Source organism: Nilaparvata lugens, chromosome 7 (assembly GCF_014356525.2).
Source record: "Nilaparvata lugens isolate BPH chromosome 7, ASM1435652v1, whole genome shotgun sequence".
NCBI classification, from domain to species: Eukaryota; Metazoa; Arthropoda; class Insecta; order Hemiptera; family Delphacidae; genus Nilaparvata; species Nilaparvata lugens.
In genome coordinates this window covers 25,290,394-25,311,421 of record NC_052510.1, presented here as the reverse complement: position 1 = coordinate 25,311,421, position 21,028 = coordinate 25,290,394, and the positions used below count along the sequence as shown (strand labels likewise).

Genomic DNA, 21,028 nt, shown 5'->3' with positions numbered 1-21,028 from the left:
TCTCATTTCTGGGAAAATTTCAGGAGGTCCTTAATATTCTTGAGAAAAATGGCGGATAATGACTAAAAAACCATGTTTTTCACGGTTTTCTCGAAAACGGCTCTAACGATTTGCTTCAAATCCATACCATGGATAGCTAGCTATTCATTAGCCCTATCAACTGACATGATTCTCATTTCTGGGAAAATTGCAGGAGCTCCGTAATATTCTTGAGAAAAATGACAGATACTAAAAACCATGTTTTTCACGATTTTCTCAAAAACGGCTCTAACGATTTTTTTCAAATTCATACCCTGTATAGTTATTTATCAGCTCTATCAACTGGCATGAGTCTTATTCCTGGGAAACTAATGGGGGTCTACCCCATCCTTGAGAAATGAACTTTGTAACCTCCTTCCCGTGCATGAGGTAGGTAGCTAGAGCAGTTTATAAAAAGAACACAGTCATAGTCAAAATATTTCATCTGTAGAACAATTATTTACACAAGGGAAAAAGTACTCTGAAAACAATTATATATTCACATATACAGTAGTCTGATCGTAGTTTCAAATATGTTGCCGCCAATAGTAATTATGTTATTCCTCTAAATTATTCTCGTTTGAGAATGTGGCTTACAGTTCAATGAGCAAGGAAAGTTGTGTGAGTGTACCACACCAGATTTTATTTATTTATTGTGAGATATTGTGTCTCAACTATCACGTACAGTATAATATTATTTTATATAAAATTATATTGTTAATATAATGATAATATAAAATATAATTATAATACTGTATATTAATGATATATATATATATATATATATATATATATATATATATATATATATATATATATATATATATATATTATACACTATATATAGCATATTGTTAGTCTAGAATTATATATACTGTAGAAGGAAGCACTATATATATTATATTGTGATAATATAATATAGTAGTTTTTATTTCGAGGTGAAGAAATTTTGTCATGAGCTCATGATAGGTTTGATTATGTTTTTAGAGATTGGGCTCTGGCCAACGGTTTTTCAAACTGTACGTCAGGAACACGCTATGCATCCTGCTTGACTGAATTTTGAATTGCATACAACCAGACTGCACGGAGCCAGTACAACTTCACTTACAAGAAGGAAACTCATGAGATACACAAAAAACACGAACCAACGAAATAAACTTCAAGGGACGACAAAACGAAAATGAAGAGAAATATAAATAGTATGAAGGAGAATGGAGATGAATATATGAATACACAATATAGAGGAATAAATTCACATAGAGAGACGATTTGGAATGGTTTGAAGACAATATTCTAATTTGAATAACTACTGCTCTAGGGTTTCTATTATGTTGGAGTTGTTATTTTTCATGAAAACAAAAAGTTATATGGAACAGTTAAATAGAAGAGATAATAAGGAGAATGATTTACGGAGAAAACAAAAGAGATTAGAAATGAATACTTGAGAATATATAAATTAGGAAGGATAAGGCAATGACTAAATTGCCTTCTTATTTAAATGATGAATTTTAAATAGTATATAGATATAGGAAGATTCTTTGTGAGGTGTTGAAACATTTTGATAAGGCAAAATATTTAACATTTGATTTATAGAGGAGGTTAAAATATCATTAACAGAAATGTTCATTCATGAACATGATTAAACGAAACTCCAATTTAGATGCTATCATTCAATCTGTAAACTACAAGAATCGACTACAGAGAGAATCATGAATATGTAAGAGAAGTGATTTAAATCATTGTAATGACTTCCAATATCAATCATTCGGCACAAATATTACAAATCAATCAATCACGTCATGTTAGATATCATATTCAATCCAACTTAAACAATGAAGGAGAAAGTTGATCAAAAATATTTTATGTGTTCGGCATTTCCTTCAACTTCATGAAGATGTCCATTACATTTATTTGTGTTGTAAGAATGTCTATCAAGTCTCAATTTCAAATTGGATGAATTTTTCTTCATGTGTAATAGGACTGTATATATTCAATGATTATTGAATACTGTCATTATATTTAGATAATAAAAAGGGACTTTGCATGTGCTAATCTATCAGAACCTGTTAATACCCTGTATTGACAACTATTAGCCCACATTAGTAAGTTTATGCCATATATAGCAATACTTTGGGAGAAGGCAAAGTAAGATGAGCTCAGATAATTGTCAGATAATTTAAAAGGTAAAAATTCAGTGGACTAAATAATTCAGAAACGAAGGCTAACACAGGTTTCCTCTCACCACAGTTATATTATACTTCTATTGTCCTATAAAGAAAGGAGATATTTTTTACTTTGTAATCAAACATATAAATTAGAATGTGAATGAGTAAAATTGATCAGAGTGAGGTAAGACTAATGCAAATGAAAATGGTATTGATGGAGCATGTAAATCGCATGTGTATGCGATACACTAGTCTAAATTGTTTATCAAATGTCACGCACCACATAAGTAGCAGTATCATTCAAATCCATACATTGAGCTTTCAAACATTTTCTTTTTCGTCAAGAGATTATTTGATATTTCTTTATAAGAAGTGGTAGGATATTAAGAAATTTGAATCTTGTGAATAGTGTGATTGAGAAATTTGAGTTCTGTAAATAATGTGAACTTTTTTAATGTGAAACTGTGAAGAATATGTAGCACTGTAATATTGTAAACCCTTTCCCTACTAACAGCCTGCAGGCTGCCCTTCAAAAAGTATGCAACGCATGTTGGGCAGAGCTGTTTTGAAACCAAAACGTTTGACAGGAGCTTCCTCCCTCTAATGAAAATCAAAACCTAGTTTGGTTTCAAGACACAGAGACACAAATCAAAGAAAATAAAATAAGAATTAGGTAAGTGAAGACATTTTTATTCAATTTCAAGGATATGGATTTCATTCATTGAATTTTCATATGTTAATTAAATGAATATTCATACAATATTACAAATCATGTAGTTATTACTGGGAAAGAGCATCATCATTCACTGCTGAATACATAGAATGCAAGACTTTTAATTTTTTAGATCAAATTAATGATGTACAGTGATAATATCATTCAACATAATAAAAAGCAGGGCAGCTTCTTACTCCAAGCTCAATGACGCACATCCTTAAATATCCCTAACCACCCCTTCCATAAGTAAGTATTCCTCGCAAAAAAATGTCTTCAGTCGTTTTGTTACTGCTGATTTTTTTGGGGGGTTCCCCCAAGAATTGTTTTTGAACCCCCCTCCTGACAAAAATTCCAATATGACGCAATCTGCGTCTTCGCGTCCCACCTTTTTATCACATTCGATCATTTTTCCTAAACTTTATAAATCATTATTCTAACTACTCACTTCAAGATTATGCAACTTTCATTTCTCTGAGTAGTCTGACATGAAGCTGTCCCTGAATTTATTATATTTCACGTGTTATCTCATCCGGAGTTTTTTACGATGCTAGGTTTCGTGTAGAACAAAGAAAATTCTAACAATTTCATCAATTTCTACACATAGGAGAAGTCAATGACACAATTGACTCATTTTCAAATTTTTACTCTCTTATTGTCTTTCTCAACATTTTTCTCTCACTCTTTCAGTTTATCCTTCTCACTCTTCCAGTGTTTTAGATAGTAATTTGCTCACTTATATTCTCTATCACACTCACTCTTCCATATTTCCTCATCTTTCTACTTGTTCAGAACATTTCTCACTTATTTATTTCAACTCTTTTCCTTTTCTCTCTTTTGATCTTCTCACTTCAACAATATCACTGCGCATTTGCTTCCACTTTCTACTGGCATGATTCATGCTGTCTAGTGTCTAGTACGGTACTGGCTTTATCTTTCCAATAATAATTGCATCTCAGCCCACAACACATTACTTACACGTTAACATGATCCAAGTATCCACGTGTACATTTTATTTATACGGAATTATCTCAGATTTCATAATCAGCAATAGAATGAGCTGTATGCCTACTCTCTCTCCTCACTACTGTAAATAACATATAATTTATTATAAATAAGATTTGTGTTTGCTTTTTGGTGTATGGTGTGATAAAATTTATGTAGTATAAGACCATGCTCGTTGAATTAGATAAATACGTATGACATTCAATCCATCGAAACATTGAAATTGATCCAGGAGGTTTCCCGTTGAGGAAGGTGGGTGGAAACCTAATCATAGAATGACTATTTTTATTTGCGAAGTTAGGACAGTAATGTCCACTCTACAAATTAACCTCGAGAGTGCTTAACAATCATAAGTAGTGTTTAAATTACTAATAAAAAAAACCCTTTCGGATGTTCTCCCTGTTGTCAGCAAAATGTGCAGTAGCAGAAACGTTTAAGGTAATGTAGGTTTTTCGTTTAACAGTATTATAAATTCATGAACATTCTAATAAACGCAACATTCCATCACTCTACATCTTCATAAAACATTGATATCGCATTGGAGTAGCCTTCTTTGTACTGTATCTGTATAGTTTGACATTTATTTTACTGGCAAATTTATTCTTTTGGAAGATCATATTTCAAACTGATCTGATTGATTTATTCTCAAAGAATTAACAATGAATTATTACAGCAGGTTTTGGTAGTAAATATAATTTTTTCTTACAATCGATGTTATTAATATTATTATTATAATCACTCAATTGATAAAGTATAATTATTACTTATTTGTAAAATAAAACTATAGTACCCTTTTTATATCTATCTATTATAAAATAACAAATTTAAAACAACTAGTTTCGATGCTTACATCCTTTTCAATTTTTCTAATTAATACATTTCATTGTTATTGGAAATACAAAAACAATAATAATCCCAATGTTTCACAAAGATTTAATATTGATATTGAACATAACATTTTTTTAATATTAACTTATGATTAATGTCTTACACTCACGGCAAACTCATTTCACTTACACTTCCAAGCTCATTCAACCCCGTCTGCGTAATGTTACGTAACGTGGTATAATCAATTAAAATATGCCCATAATGCTTTTAGTGATACCTTCCACTCAGTAACACCTAGAGACACCCATAACTAACTTTCAATATTATAATATGAATTGCAGTTTGATTTCATCGCTTTATGACATGCTACCAAGAAGTAATATACGTAAAGCCCAGGCCACACTACAATTAGACACAGTCGAATTCAGGAGAGTTGTTTAGAGCTCTTCATTTATGTATGTTACAATATTTACTAGCTTATACACTGATTGACATCGAATGACCGTATTGCTAATCATTACAAACTATGAAAAATTAGTTAAATAAAATGAAGTTTGCATGTTTTATATGAAATATTTTAATATTATAATATTGTGATTTATAACTTCATAAATCGGCGGTGTTTCGACAAATAATAATTGTCGATTTTTTGTAAGAGTTAATAAAATAATGTTCTTCCCATCAACATACGACCGGGAAAATAGAGAGTGTTTAGTTTTTTATCAGTAAAACCTGTTCCATCTCAATGTGATCTTGATCAGTGGATGCAACGAACTCACACAAATTTTGACGTCATTACGTCAAATTCTCTCGGCATTAGTCACCTACTCTCTAATTAGCTGCTAATATTACAGGCGAATAAATTCAAGAGATGAATCAATAGATTTGAGATATAAATAGGCACAGACTGAGCGTGAAAGGTAACGAAAGTAGTGTGTCAGTGATAGTGAGTCATGGTGTTGTGTCGAATCTGACGAAGGAGCTCAGAAAAGAGAGAAGAATTGACCTGAAACAGCACATAAAGGTGATGGAGAGGAAAGGACAGAAAAAAAGCAAAGAAAAGAGTGAGTGATTGTTTGAGAAGGGGGCCTATTGAGGGGGTGTGGTGGTACCTGTAGAGTGGGAGGGGATCGTGGTACCTGCTTTTTACAGAGGAGGAATATGGTTCGATTGCTCAGTAGAAGGTGAGGGGAAATGTGACTCATCCCACTGAATGCTCTCTGCTTTGCAAAGGAGGTGCTTTGATGGTACAGTTGATAAACCGTGGATAATGGAGGTATATAAAACAATGAACATAGCCGTTCACTGTAGTCTACACATTGGAGCATTGAAAAAGCTAGAGAGTTATGAAAAAGAAATTGCGAAAGTAATAATATCACAATATTACAGTGTTATAATATCACTATTACAGTATTGTCGTTCTCAATCTGTATAAACACTATCTCTGAAAGCAAAAAAAATAATGTTTAGTTTCATCAAGCTCGGTTAAGATATTTGAACATGGTCAAATCAGGTCTGGTTCACAACGAGTGCACTGGTGCATTATGATTTCTATGACGATAGTTACTATCAGTCATACCAATGCATACTTGTAAAGGGTACCTGGCTTGACCATGTGTATTGACCGAGCTTGGTGAAACCGGGCAACAATTTTTCAACTTTTGAGTGTGGTATATCTATCAAATATATACATGAATCATTGTAAAATACTTAATTTTTCACAGACTTATGATGAGAGCTCCAAAGCCTTATTGGTTCTTTACTACAAATTTAGTCCACGCTCTTAATATCAAATTTTGAACAGTATTTTTCTCGTTATTGAATCTATGTGACGTAAACTCACCATCCTGTTTCATTTGTACTTATTGAGCTCATGCTATGTTACTAAGTTACTGTATAGCCTACCATATCGTATGATACGTGGTATCCCATGATATCATTTGTACTGAAGAAGTGTCATAGATCTCTTATATTCTTTTTATGAAAAAAATGAAATAACTCATTACAAAGTCCATTTCTCAATCTTCATTTATATCCCCAAGTTTTCTGCGAAAACGAGTCCTTAAAATACATATATTTCATCACTATATTCCACAAGTTATATAAACCTGATTATATCCAATTGATATAGTTTGAAAGAAGTAATCCCCTGGCAATTAATATTCAGAACCTGATAAATTGTTCAACTCCGGATTAAATAGGTTTGACGCGAACAAAATCATTGGAAATTAGTTTCGCATTTGTTAGCAATTTATCATTCATCACGGTGTAATTACGACTCCACAAGTGGCAATTAGATATTGAACTTTTGGTTGGCTCACACAAAAATAGCTGCTGCAAGTCTCATGTGTGTATCGTCTGAGAAAAAAGAGCTGAAAGAAATTAATAACAAGTGTGTGGAGTAAAGGGAGTTGGTTGGTGAGGCAGAGGGTCGGTCTATCGCTTTGGGTACACGGCGATGATGACTGTGGTTGGGGGGGGGGGGTTGCCAGTCAGGGGAGTGAAAAGAAAAAGAGTGCAAAGAAGAAAAAGAAAATCAGTAGACGAGAGATGTGGCCGATTATTTATGGTTAATTTAATAACCGTCTATTATAATGCAACCATGCAACGTTCTTCTCCCTCTTTCCATTAATGTTTTTATCTCTTTCTCGCTCTGTCTCTCTTCCACTCATACGTCCTCTCTCTCTTTCGGTCCTTCATATGAAGCCCACTCACCTCTTCGCCAATCTTCGCCCTTTCTTCCAATCCGATCTAATTGTTAGGACTATAGCATGAGGCTTAGGCTAGCATTTGTCACGGTTTTGAAGAAAACAGATCTTAATTCCATAATATTCATATATATTTTCCTGACGGATTGGGCTATTACAATTTTTAAATTCATTGGAAATTTATTTTCTCTTAATTCAAAGATAAATACTCTTTTCTTTGGAAGTACTGAATAAAATTTCATAAAAATTCTTCAAATATTCAATATTTAATTCAATCAATGAATACTTCGTTTTTATGATCATCTCTTTGCCTCTACATGGACTTTTGTAATGATACTTGAAAGTTCATCAATCATAGAAACTAAATTATCAAACATTTCAAACCACATAACGTGTGATATTACATTTTTATCCTAAAGAATCTTCTATATTTCAGCTTTATGGAGTTTGAGATATCTGGAAGTGACTAGATCCTATTGAACTTGATCAATCGAGGACTTGATCAGTCCTATTAAACTGAATTAATCGTACTAAAACAAAAATCAACTTGTTGACTTTTTAATGAACTCTGGGCCACATTGAATTCTACCCTTGAATCTGCACTACCAATAAGCTAGTAGGATACAATTTATAGTCAAGGGTAGACGGCATTTGGTGATTGGAGTGTCAAGTGGAAGTGGAATTATACTCCCTCGTGATCTTTTATCGACTCGGGTGATGACATAGAACAATTCAAAACTTAAACATGAAACTTGTATTAGAAATCTGGAAACACGTCTGCCCTAGGTTTTTTCTTGATAAAGTAGGAAACATATTAGTCACAAACTTAACTTGAAAAGTATCTACAAGAGACTCAAAGTGTTTGTCAACTTTTGGTCAGTATAAACTCTGTTACTAGCTTGCAAGTAAGTTACTACAGGTCAAGGTTCTGCACTTTATTTATTTGTTTGAGTTTGATCAGAGTTGACCCTCTCACTCGTTGTCGACAAGACCGTTGCACAGCGATTCAGACCAGCAACAGCTAGCTTCTCAAAAGAGCGCAGATAAGTTATTGGGGCTGTGAGCGCGCTCAAAAGCGCTCGGCAGGAGTGGGGGAAGTGGCGCGCGCTGATTGGTCGAGAACGTTGGTCACGTGACCGCCGGTGAGTAACCCCGGTAGCAGTTGAACGCTGTCGTGTAAGTTGCCTGCTACAGCTAGCTTCATTACGTTGCTGGACTTGGAACAGTGAACACGTGCCCTGGAGTAGTTTTGTGTGTGCTATGCTACCCCAAGTTCGGACTGGACGATTTTCTAGACTCTACTGTCAGTACGTTCGTAGCCGTCCGAATATTACTCAAAGTGCCCGTGATTGTTAGTTCTTCGTTTCTATCTTAACAAACACTCAGAACTACTAGTTACAGTTGAGTTGTTTTTAGTCAGTTTTGGAGATGGCGATACCTTTCAATTTACCTTCGGAGGAGGACACCGAAGAGTACTACCGTCGCCTGGATCAACTGCTTGCTGATCTGTACGATGTGCTGCGGCATATACTCTTCCGGCCTCGCACCCAGCAGCCTGCTCACAATCACCAACAGCAGCCGCCTGTCATAGGTAAGTGCCGCCGCTATCACTCAAATGTCCATAGGTCTTATCAAAAATAATAAAGTGCTGATAGGGATTTTCAAAATAATTTTGAGTTGTCAATGATAATTTAGAGTCGTTGTGATTTTCTTCAACGGAAAATTCGGATTTTCGGAAATTGTCAGAATATTTACAACTTCAGTGTCTGAAAATAGCCAAGTGCTAAGGTCTCAAAATTATCAACTGCGAAGTACTGAATATCTTATCCACAATCATTATATATTTATTTCGGTCCGTGAGCTGATGAGTTTTGAACTTGAAACTTTATCAACAATAATTTAGAATACATACATTCGAAAATTATTGTATCATCTCTCTTGATGAAAGATAATAATAGTGAGCCATGAAATTTATTATTGACACTAAAATAGTTGTGATTAATGATTTCTAACTACCATAAATATTTTTGATAACATCATTATGTTTAGGATGCAGGAGCTGGACTTCGAAATTTTATCGGGTAGTGGAAATTTTCTAAACAAATAGGGTCTTAAAATCTATTGTCCCTAAGTTCTTTTAAATTAAATTGCGTTTTATCTAAAGATCTATTAAAAACAAAAAAAATAATTTAAAAATAATTTTTAAAACCAAGAATTTCACTGTCAAAGTTTTAGGACTTGTTAATTTCTACAATTTTCATGAACTTTCATAATCTAATGATAAAATTAATGAGACATATTATATTTTTGAAGATAGTCTAATAAATGGAGTTAACTTGAGGTTGACTCTCATATAATTATTATATTCTCATTGTTATTTCATCACTGTTTGACAAAACTGAAATTACTTGAAGATTACAAATATTCAAAGAACATACAATAATAAAAGATCCAGTACAATAATTTCATAAGTTAATAAATTAGAAAAAAAAACTTGAAATCGTTTTTCGCGTGTTTTTGTTTAGCATCCACGTGGTTAGTACACGTGTTGTAAAAAATGTTGTTGAATTTAGGAAAAAGATATTATTAAATGGATTGTCGAATTTCATGAACTGTATGCTGCTACACATCAGAAATGAAAATTTAATTTTTGATGACACTAATTTTTTGTGTTCTAACAAAAAACTTCACATAATTTCTTTATAGCACACTACAGATTATTATCAATCATTGTGAATTTCAATAACAAACAAAGCAATAACAAAACATTGTTATTGGCTTTTAACCGCAAGTTAGTTGTCTTATTTGAACTATTCAGATACTGTTTTTGCGGTTTCGCTAAGAGATAAGAAGTTTCGGAAACCTCCATGCTTATCACTTTCCGTAATTCAAAGAAAAATCATGTCTATCTCTTCCTACTCTAAGATGACATTATCAATGAGTGATGGATATTGTGAGTTTGAAGTACATTTTTAAATCATTGAAATCAGCAAAGAAATAAATTTCAAACTCAACTATTGGATTATAAAACTCCAAGGCAACCCGAAATTGGTGACAACAAGATACACTTGGAAAAATTATTGAGAGTGAAAATTTTCCTTGTAAATCCATACAAGTTTGCAGTTTGCGTTTCATTGTAAATGATCAACTCCAGCTATGTAAATTCTTCCACATGATTCTTATTCAAAAAAAATTATGTTCAAAACATCTACTGAGAAATTATCATGTTGAAAGAATTTTTTTTTGTAAAGAATATTCTATTGCTTTACCAGTGATTTTGAACGATTACTGATTACTGTACTGATAGAGAATTATTGTTACAATAAGTTTTTCTTGTGAAACGGTATGTATTCTTGTACATCAAGAAAAAAATACTGCAGTATGCACTAAATGGAGCTACTTAGATTATTCCAGACTAACTAAACTTTATTTTCCGACTTTGAAAATGTTATTCGCTGTTCACCCAACATCACTTCTTTATAAATTCTTCGAGTAAAACACTTCTCAAACAATTATGAACATAATCCATGGTAGTTTTAGGCCAACAGTAGTCTACAAGTCCTCATTCAAACTCATTTTGTCTTTTATAAATACTACAATATTTATTTCTTTAATTTACAAAAACAGATCATTCAATTACTAGTACAGATGCTCTTACTGAAGGCTCAACGCACAACAGTTTATCTCCAAAGTTCCGACAAATAAATTCAACCAAGTCAGTCGATGGGGTAACTTTTTAACTTGACATAATTCAAAAGTATTGAATTTGGTTCAAAAGTATATAAACTGGAAACTTTGAAGTTTGATTTGTTTCATGACTTAGAATGATGTATGATTGAATCATATTGAATTGGAGCGATAAAGGTCATACAAAATACTGTAATAATAATGATTTCATAGCATAAAACATTGAATATCAATCCTCATTCGAACAGATAAATTCAAATAATTCAGAATCATTCAAATAAGCAGATTATAATTTCAATGCAGCAACTGAACCGGATTAGCATGGGTGTACAGAGAGGATAGGCCTACCTGTAGATAGAGATAGCAAGGAAGGGAGATGGCAAAAACAAGCTAGTAGGGTTCATTGGCACGCGTTCAGCATTGCGCGTGCGTGCGCATCTCTTGTTTTGGTCACGTGATTAAATGGATTGCTGGCATAACGTGCACGAGCCACTACTTTTTATCTAGTCTCTCTGCTCTTTCTCACTTGGAAACTCTTTCCTCCATCCGTTGCCTCTTTCTCTCTCCGGGTAATTGTTCTGTACTACATCGGTACTTTATCATTGTTTTTCGCTGCTACTGTTTCACCAGTAGTCAAGTTTCATCTTTGGGATGTTTGTCGAATAAAAGAGTGAAACAAATTTCAACTCGAATAAAAAGACGATCAATACAATTTTATTGTCATGGTGAGCTCCAGACGATTTAGAATCGGATGTCTACACAAGCAAAACAGAAGCGTGTTGAGCCTTCAGCAAAGTTGGCTATCAGTGATAAAGAAACCAACTAGAGTTCAATGTCAAACGCATCCAAACAATGTCAGTTGCCTACTAAGAAAATGATGTCATTAAAATATGAGGAGTAGCAGTGCATCAAAGGTAACGGTTACTGGACACAGTAGCAGTTACTAAAGGCAGGCAACAGGTGTGAGAGAGAAGTGGAAATCTGGTGGTCTGCTGACGTCACTGCTTTCGTCAAAGCCCTTGGCCTCTTTTCACGGGTACATTAACCTCAAAACACCCGCCCACGCCTGCCAGCGGTTCCGTGTTGTTCACGCGTCATCACAGCAATAATTTCGATTTTCCCATGAATAATCGCTCTGGTCAGTTATGATTCACATCTGCATTCTACGGTAGCGTTTAAAAATTTAACGTATTCTATCGGTAGCTTTTAAAAATTCTTATAATGGCAGTGAATAATGTTGAACGCTTCCTGCTTCCCTATCAGAGAGTAAATTCTGGTTGAAAAGTACTGAGACTCATGAGTTAGTTTAACTACCGTAAAATTTGTTTTCATTGGTTCATTTGAAATTATTAAATGAATAGAAAAATAAAAAACCCAAACAAAACCTGGAGAACACCATTAAATAACCGTGGTGCATATTCAATGTAAAATGATTTTTCCAAGAGGAATAGATTCATTCAAATTTATATTTGAGGTAAGGTAGAAGAATGGCATGTAATCATAATGGAACTATGAAGTAGTGGAGACATGGAGTTGTGCTAATAAAACATTTTTCATTGAAACTATAAGTTACAATATCACTTTTAGTGGGATATAAATTATTATCAATTCTGTCAGTTAGACATAGGGTTGTAACGCTATATAGTTTAACCGGTTTCTGCAGAATGGTTTCAAATAGAGCTGCATTTCTTGATGTTGAACGTGGTACAACACTTCACTCATAGATAGCGCTGCACCCTAGGACCAACTGAACAGAGCAGCTCTTTTATTGATCTTCAGACCTCTTCTTTTGTCTCTTCACAAAGGATAAACATTTCATGGAACATTTTTCACCTAATTATTATTATCAAATTCATCATATCAGTTGATAACCATCACTCATTTTCATTAATCTAATCACATGTCGTATCGCAATTCAAAATTTTAGGTGATCATTGTAAAATCACTGAATTTATTCACTCACAAAAAAAAATGGAGTAAAATACGTTTATATTGGAAAAGAGTAGTACTGTCTAATGAAAGACTAGAAAAATAATTTTAATATAACAATACTTTTCGCTGTACCTTGTACACTATAACTCATGTAACTACTACTAGACTACAATAGAGTAAAGATACCTAGGTTATTTGTCTCTGCTACTACTATTTACTACTACACCAATAACTCATTTACTTCAACATGTAGTTTGTACTACTTGAAGACTATAAGTATTGCCCTCAGCGTCAATACGTGTTAACCTTGAATTAACGCCACGCCAATAATAAGATCGTGCATCCAGTTTTATTATACACGGTGAATTCATTAATTTTACAGTTTAATATCGAGTGCAATCTATTGCAACATTGATCTCTTCTTCTTCTTCATCATCCTCTTCCTTCCCGCATGGAAATAGTCTAGTATATTTATATATTACGATATTATGACATCTTTTCCTCTTCTATCGGCAAGTGCGCGCTTGCGCGTCCCATATTGACTTTTTCTGTTTTGCTGCTTCACTTCCGCGTTCAACTACAACACTGCAACTGCAACTGCATTCAAGGTCTGTGCTGTAGAATAATAATAAAATGAGTGCTGCACCAGGCCAGAGTGTTATTACGCAATCAGCTGCTGGATTGCGTTGGTCTCGCTTTTTATAGCTGATTTCTTTGTTTTGAGATTTATCCCTCCAGCGTACGTCCAAACGGTGTGCCATTCTTTGATTAGCTACTTGTTTTCTATTTTATTTAGCTGGCTTTTTATGGAGTATGGAGATGGAGTATGTTCTCTTTTGGTCGAATTCACTTCTACACTGAAATAGAAAGATTATATTAGTGTGATATAGAATAATCAGCAAATGATAATTCGAATAGTTATAAAAATCTAGCTTTCAGGATAAGAAGATGTTGATAAGTAATTGAATTTGAGATGAAAACAAATTAGTTTTCGAAGTATCGAACTAGTGAATCTGATTGAGTGGTTGAAGTAATAGTTGTTGAAGAGAAGATCCAGCTAAGTTTTTATCATCACATTCATTATTTGGTTTAATCTTAAAGGATTGATCTCAAAACAAAAGACCACGTATTCTAATTAGTATCCTATTACATGTTCCCTGATAGAGAGCTTTATCAAATGGGCCATAGCGATACAATTCCAGAGAGAATACTTGATTACTTGGACTACACTGGTTTCACTTGACATTTTGACAAACTAGAGAATTTACAACACACATTTAAACTTGGTAGTCGTTTTTAGAGGATGACTGACAGTTTGTTGAGTGTGTATGCCTCTGCTTTATCTTAGTGTTATTATAGGTATAATAATATCTTACCAAACAAGAGATAAGAGTCTCCCTCTCCCCCTCAAGGAGTGGCATGGTGAGTAGGGGTCTCTTGTTGCTCAGCTGATGCCTAATCTTCTTTTTCTCGTTCTTTGTCTCCTTCTATCCTTCCTGTTACTCTTTCTGTGCTTTCGCCCCTAGCACACTTCAGACTGAAATAAGAAAAAATAAAAAAAAAGCATCCACAACCTTGGCTGAGCTTGCAGCAATCTACCGTCCCACATAATCGTTGCACCCACATTTATTTTTTCATCACTTTACAATGTTGCCGAGTTTACAGTAATTATTTTTGTAAACTACATGAGCTTAGTGAATACAAGAAAATCTGTCAAATGTTCTTATACTTTCATTGCGAATAACACCTTTTATCTCGTTCATTTATTCATGTTGAAAGCAAAGATAATATCTATTGATTATTTTTAGATTCTGTATCTTCTAAATAGTTTCGATAACAGTACAGTTTTTCTGTTATTGAATTTTGCTACTTCCAAACGATATTTTGTCAAACTTATATAGCAAAGAAATACCACAAAATTTTTCACAATTAAATACTCTTTATTCATTTCTGCGAAACATTAGCAAAATTATCTCAATAGAAAAGTATAAATCTGTCATTCTCCATCTAATCCTTAGTTTTAAAGTTGATTGACGTTTTGGAGTTGTCGAGCTCGAATCGTAACAAATTCGGTCAGCTCCCAATCATTATTATAATAAAACTCTCACTAATAAGAAAATTGAAAACGATCTTTCTCATGCATCATGAGAACCTGAAAGCTATGGGTAATCTATTTTTAGAATATTCATTCCATTGGTGTACTATTCATCCATACAAGTTATCAACTTCTAAATAGTAAGTAGTAAGTTTAGTTTTATTATAAATAGAAGGAATAACAAACTTAATTATAAAATCACTTGGGTGATAAGTTACTACATAATAACTTGTACATTATGATATCGCAGAACACCCTGCAGCATACAGTAGTACAGAAATAGACAGAAATTGGGCTACAAGTTCACGACCATAATAATAGTTGGTGGAGAAGAAAGTGGAGAGGATCGACAGGAACCCGCCTGTTGTGGAAAGGTGATCCTGGAACCGGTCGGTCCGACATGTTGAGACTTGTTGGTGAAGGTTGCAGCTGATTTTTGTTGTTATTTTTCACCCCTCGTCACTAAGGTCTTTCGTTTTGGCTTGCCTCAGGTTCTTGTTGCTCACGGACTATCAAAACACAATGAATCACCAGCCCCGGTTTATATATGTATATAAATACATACTATGTATCTATGTATATGTGTTGTATAGTTGTATGACGAGCACAGGTGTTCGACCGAGGCAAGTGCCCACAATACAGTAAAAAGCAGTTCAGACTTGTCTTGAGACAGGCATCGAAAATACAAGCTTTGGTTTGGCTTCTTCTCTTCCTCCTTCAACTCCTTTTACTTCTGCTCTTCCTATCTACTCCCCACTCCACAACCACGACCGTCTATTGACAAATATACAACGTTCTCACCGTCTCCTTTTTTCTGTCATCTTCTGTCTTCTCTTCTACTTCTTTTTCTTTTCCGTAACATCGTCGAATCTGTTCCTAATCGATTATATTCGTTTCGATTCACGCTCGCCTTCTATTCATGCCACTTTCGACGTCAATAGATTGTGAATAGAGCACTGAAGTAGCCTGGCTGCTTCAGTGGATGCAATACTCTATGATTGAAAACTAGGAATCATCATGCTTATTTCCATGATAATGATGAAAATTAACATTTTATTTGAAAGTGATTGACGCAATAATCTACATCATCCTTCTTATTATATCCGTTTTAATATTAGCAATAATATACTTCTTATAACTTGAGTTTAATATTAATATTCTTTGTGTAATTATAATCTTCTTTTGTGACTGAAAAGCAAATAAACGATGACAGCTTCGATTACTTGGGAATTATTATTTATCACAGATTGATCAAACAGTGTAGTTTTGATAGTTTCATTAGTCCTTTTAAAATAGTCTAATGATTTTTCACCTTGATTCGATTCTCTCAATATCAAAGCATTCATTTATCACATGTCATTATATTATATTGTGTAGCCTATGTACAGTGACATGTGTGTATTTAAATTGTCACATTTTGTAATTATACCATCTTATATTAGTCAAATATACTATTCATTGTCATACAGTATATAGTTTACTATTTATGGACCTTAATCATGAATACTCATCGTTAGAATTGTTCCAGTATTTACAAACTTGATTTTTATTCTCCTCTAATTATTTGATTATGTTGCAACAGATGCTGACGGTGACAATGAGTCCGAGGATCAGGAGCCACCCGACCACGGGGGAGAGGACCCCTCCCCAGACGCCCTCGAGCAAAGACTGCATCCGCTGCCTGATCTCGTCGCCAACGTTGGCAGCTCCTCAGCCGCCCCTTCCTCCCGGCCCTTGGGTCGCGGACATCCTAGACGACGCAGAAGAGACAGCACCAGTGACTCGGTAACGATCAACAACTCGCGGACGACGAGTAACTCAAGGACAACGGATGACGAGGAAGTCGTCGACCCTCCAAGACCGCTGAGGAAACTGAGGGAGTCGAAAAAGAGGTGCTCTTCGCTGAGGAGGAAGCCATGTTGTCCCGCCTCACTCAAGTTTTCACACTCGCTCAAGACTTCTGCCGAGAACTGGGTGATGGTCGGCGAGGAGCTCAGGAAAATCGCGGAGGACTTCCGGACCAAATCGACGTCCACCACGTCAACCACATCTAGGCCTACCACTGATTCTCTCATAACAAAGAAAGTTACACAAATAAATGTAAGAATGTTACGCAGAAGAAACAAATGTAACCTAAAAGTGATCAGGAAGATATTGAAATGTACTATTCCGATGTTAAGAGTTGAACTGTTGAAAAGAAAGCGTATTTGTTTTGAAGAGCAGTGCATCTCCAGTGCAGTGCAGTGGGGTGGATGAAGTGGACACTATAACAATAGGGGAACCAGAAACCACAAGACTTCCACTGATACTTTTCGCCTCACCACCTTTGAACTCCCTCGCCACAAACGGAATCACATTAAACCACTGGACACTAGACAACAGCTCTCAACTTTTATTGAGGTGGGGCCCTCACCTCACTCAATTCGAACCTGTCTCTTGCTGAGACACAAATGCTAGCTGAGGCGTGTCCTCAGTTGTTATTGCTAAAAGTATTCTTGACCCAATCACATCACTGCAGAACCAAAATCGGACCAATCTCTCTTAATAGGCTCCAATCTGCTACGCTGGCCTTTCCACAATGGTTTAATCGTTTGCAACCACTGTTGTTAGACCCCTACAGGCTGCAGGTCTTTGTTTTGTCTCCCAGCTGAAAGGTTCTGACCTCCCGAACAAAGTGCCATCAAACTGGTGTCCCTTTCAGCAGAGATTTCTCTCTTGACAAATTAACTTTCAAACAATGTCTGTCGTCCTCTGTCAAACCAATCATGCCTATTGAGATGGCGTCAGACATTTCCAGCCATTTCTTTTTTTCGTCTTTGTTCAAGCTGAAATTTCTTTGGAATCCTATTTGTAATCATTGGAATAATCAGTCCAATCGATTAAAAACTTGAATATCATAAGCACAGAAAAAATAATCACATTTTTATACACTTCGGTAGTTCTTTACTCCGTGTCATAATCAAAATAACATAATCAGATGTTCATGTGGATTGATTGTTGATAATGTTAAAATCATTGTGAGATGGAGACATCATAGATGTTTTGACGCAACTACTCTTATCGGCTGATATGACGTAGCCTAGTCTGTTTAGTTTGGCACTAATCCGTTGCCAGAGCCAAGAGCAGCACTAACCTACTGCAACGAAATCTCATTGTTTGTAGGTCAGTGAAACAATTCGATAGCAGCTGTGTTTGTCGGTTCATGCCGTCTAATGCCATCTATGAGCAAACTGCTGAACTAAACTATCGATCGCACTGCTGAGCTTACAAATTAAGTGTACCACAAAGTAAAAAGGATCCTCCTATCCCTTCTCTGTTAAGACTGTAATTTATACTCAGAATGAACGATACTCACAATCTCCATAACTTAACTTCGACCCTTACTCTTCCTGAAGATACCATTTTTATCTCCATTTCCTTGTCTGATAAATTGAAGCACTGATCTAATCCACTTTAAAGTTAGCTGATTGTTAGCTTGAGGCTCCTCTTTCACGTACTATGAGAAAATTGATAATAGGACTACCGTACTGTATTATTTTATGAGTTATAATTTGATTGAAGTTATCAACCAAAATCCAAATGAAATATTCTAAATATTTTTTTATCGGGGTTGAAGTTGAAGTATTCCATTTCAATAAATTCTTTCAAAATAAAATCATGGACTTTTTTTGTTTTCTCATATAGAGACTTTGTTTTTATATAATTATATAAACTCTTTTGACATGTCGCATACTACTGTGCAATGCTCCATTTGTGTTTCAATAAATTCTATATTATTCTATTCGATTCCGATTGAAGAAATAGTCGCTGATCACAATCCACATTTATAATGAAATATCAATGATAAATAAGTTGAAAAAGGTATAATTTTCAATTTCTTATTGCATTGAATGTTTCTTGTAATAATTATTGTTTCTATTATCTAGAATGGTCTTTGAAATGAAAATATCTATGAATCAAGTGTTCATTCAACTTCAAAAATGTTAAAATTTCTGTCTCCTGATTTGAAGTTGATATTCATGAATGTAATTTCATTTGAATAATATATTTTACCTGTTGTTTTGCAGTGTGAAGCACCAGATCTACCCAGAACGAAACGTGTAGAACTGAAAGCATCGAGCCTCTTATCTCTTCTAGTTCCAGCGCCGTTTTGTGGATCAGTTTGGACAACAGTGATCATCATAGTTGGCTGGAAATTGCTGATGAGGCACAATCGGTGAGAGATGCCAGCCTCAACCAGATCCACTCATCGACTGGAGTTTCGATGAAATTTGTGTCCCTTCGTGATCAAATGTGTCTGCAAAAGTGACGGAATCTCTTAAACTGAAAAATATGGATCTCCAATACCATTTTCAAATCATTTATTTGAAAATTGAGTGACATTTTGGTTTCCGCAATAATATATTACAAATAATCAGCTTATTTGAAATGTATGATCATAGTTATTCATTTAAAAATTCAAAGTTGACCCTAATTTCATTTCAACAGAATGGATATTCTGCTATGCAAACATGCTGTTATCAATATTTGTAAAACTTCGATTACTTAGTTTACTTCATTCAATGAATTATTCATAACGGTACACAACATATATTGGTCGACATTATTACAAGGTTCCATTTATTTTCTTGATCCACAATGTAGATCCGCTTATCATTTAGTTCATTTTTAACTGAGTTCCTGTCTATTATATTATTTAGTTATCACTGTATGTAAGTTTCGTTTTAAGTTTCAAACCGTAGAATATTTAGTGTGTCAATAATTATGTTCATTCAGATTATATTTTGTTCATCTTCCTCCAGGTTTATTGATTTCAATTATTATAGACTATAATTTTTTATAATCGTAAAAGACATAGGGACACAAATAATATTTAGTTGCTCTTGTTATGAGACAAGAAATATAGACTGTGCTTTTAGTCATATTTGTTAATTTAGTAGATTTATTCCGTGTACACTTTTGCTCCTAATTTTAAGTTGGAACTCGTATGGTTTAGAATGCGTATTCTGTTGTAAAACGACGATTTTTGAAATCACTAGTGAATATTTTGTTACTGACTTAGGATATTTATCGCGATGATAAATGTATAATTGTTCCAAAGATGGCTGAACCATAAAATCAAATAATGATCTCATTGGAAGCATTGTTGTACCATTTAAATAGTAATTCATAGGGTGTGCCATTTGTATCATATGATTTGTCCATGATGTTCTCTTTCTGAGAAGTAACATCAGTTCACGGTTATTTCAGCAACCCTTGTATAATTTTAAAATTTGGCCTTGTAAATTCCCTGCTTGGTGTTAATAATCTTCTTTTGTTGACTTCATTTTTAATTTAACCACTTGCAGTTACTGTTTGTGAATTTTGCTTGTATAGTTTTCTTTTTTCTATCAAAGAGTTTCCCGGTTTTCGGCTATGGTGAAACTCTTCAAGGTTTTCAAATGATCTCCACCTGTAGAGTAGAAAATAACCTCGAGTAACACAACTCTGTTACTCGAGTTTTGTACTCTATTAATTGTACATAACAAGTAGTTTATATTATCAAGTACAGTGTATGAGAATACCTGTGACTGTAGTTTTGTTTTGATAGTAAATTTTCCTGGTTTTCTCTAAGTACTCAGTTACTATTACAGCATTGAAACTGTTTATAATGAACAAGAATTGTATAATTGCAAGAATTCCGTTCCTGAAATCAGAACCTATTCTATATCATATTGTCTATTCATATTAGGCTATATCCCTCTGTTTAATCAGTCTAATACTCTTGAAAGCTCTAAATTATTTTCAACTGATACATATTTAAATCTATTCTTTAAATTATACGATTTACAAAATTTCTTTTTCCATTTTGCTAAGATTTCCCATGAGTTTACATTTG

At 34.2% G+C, this 21,028-nt stretch overlaps 1 protein-coding gene across 1 annotated transcript; it reads left to right on the top strand.

Annotated features, from left to right (window-relative positions):
• The first annotated feature begins 8,443 nt into the window (after nucleotides 1–8,443).
• Nucleotides 8,444–20,866, top strand: LOC111048366. The gene is made up of 3 exons (XM_039431883.1): nucleotides 8,444–9,027; nucleotides 16,733–17,400; nucleotides 19,218–20,866. The coding sequence occupies exons 1-3, from the start codon at nucleotides 8,865–8,867 to the stop codon at nucleotides 19,368–19,370; spliced, it is 984 nt and encodes a 327-aa protein (XP_039287817.1). The 5' UTR covers nucleotides 8,444–8,864; the 3' UTR covers nucleotides 19,371–20,866.
• Nucleotides 20,867–21,028: the final 162 nt, after the last annotated feature.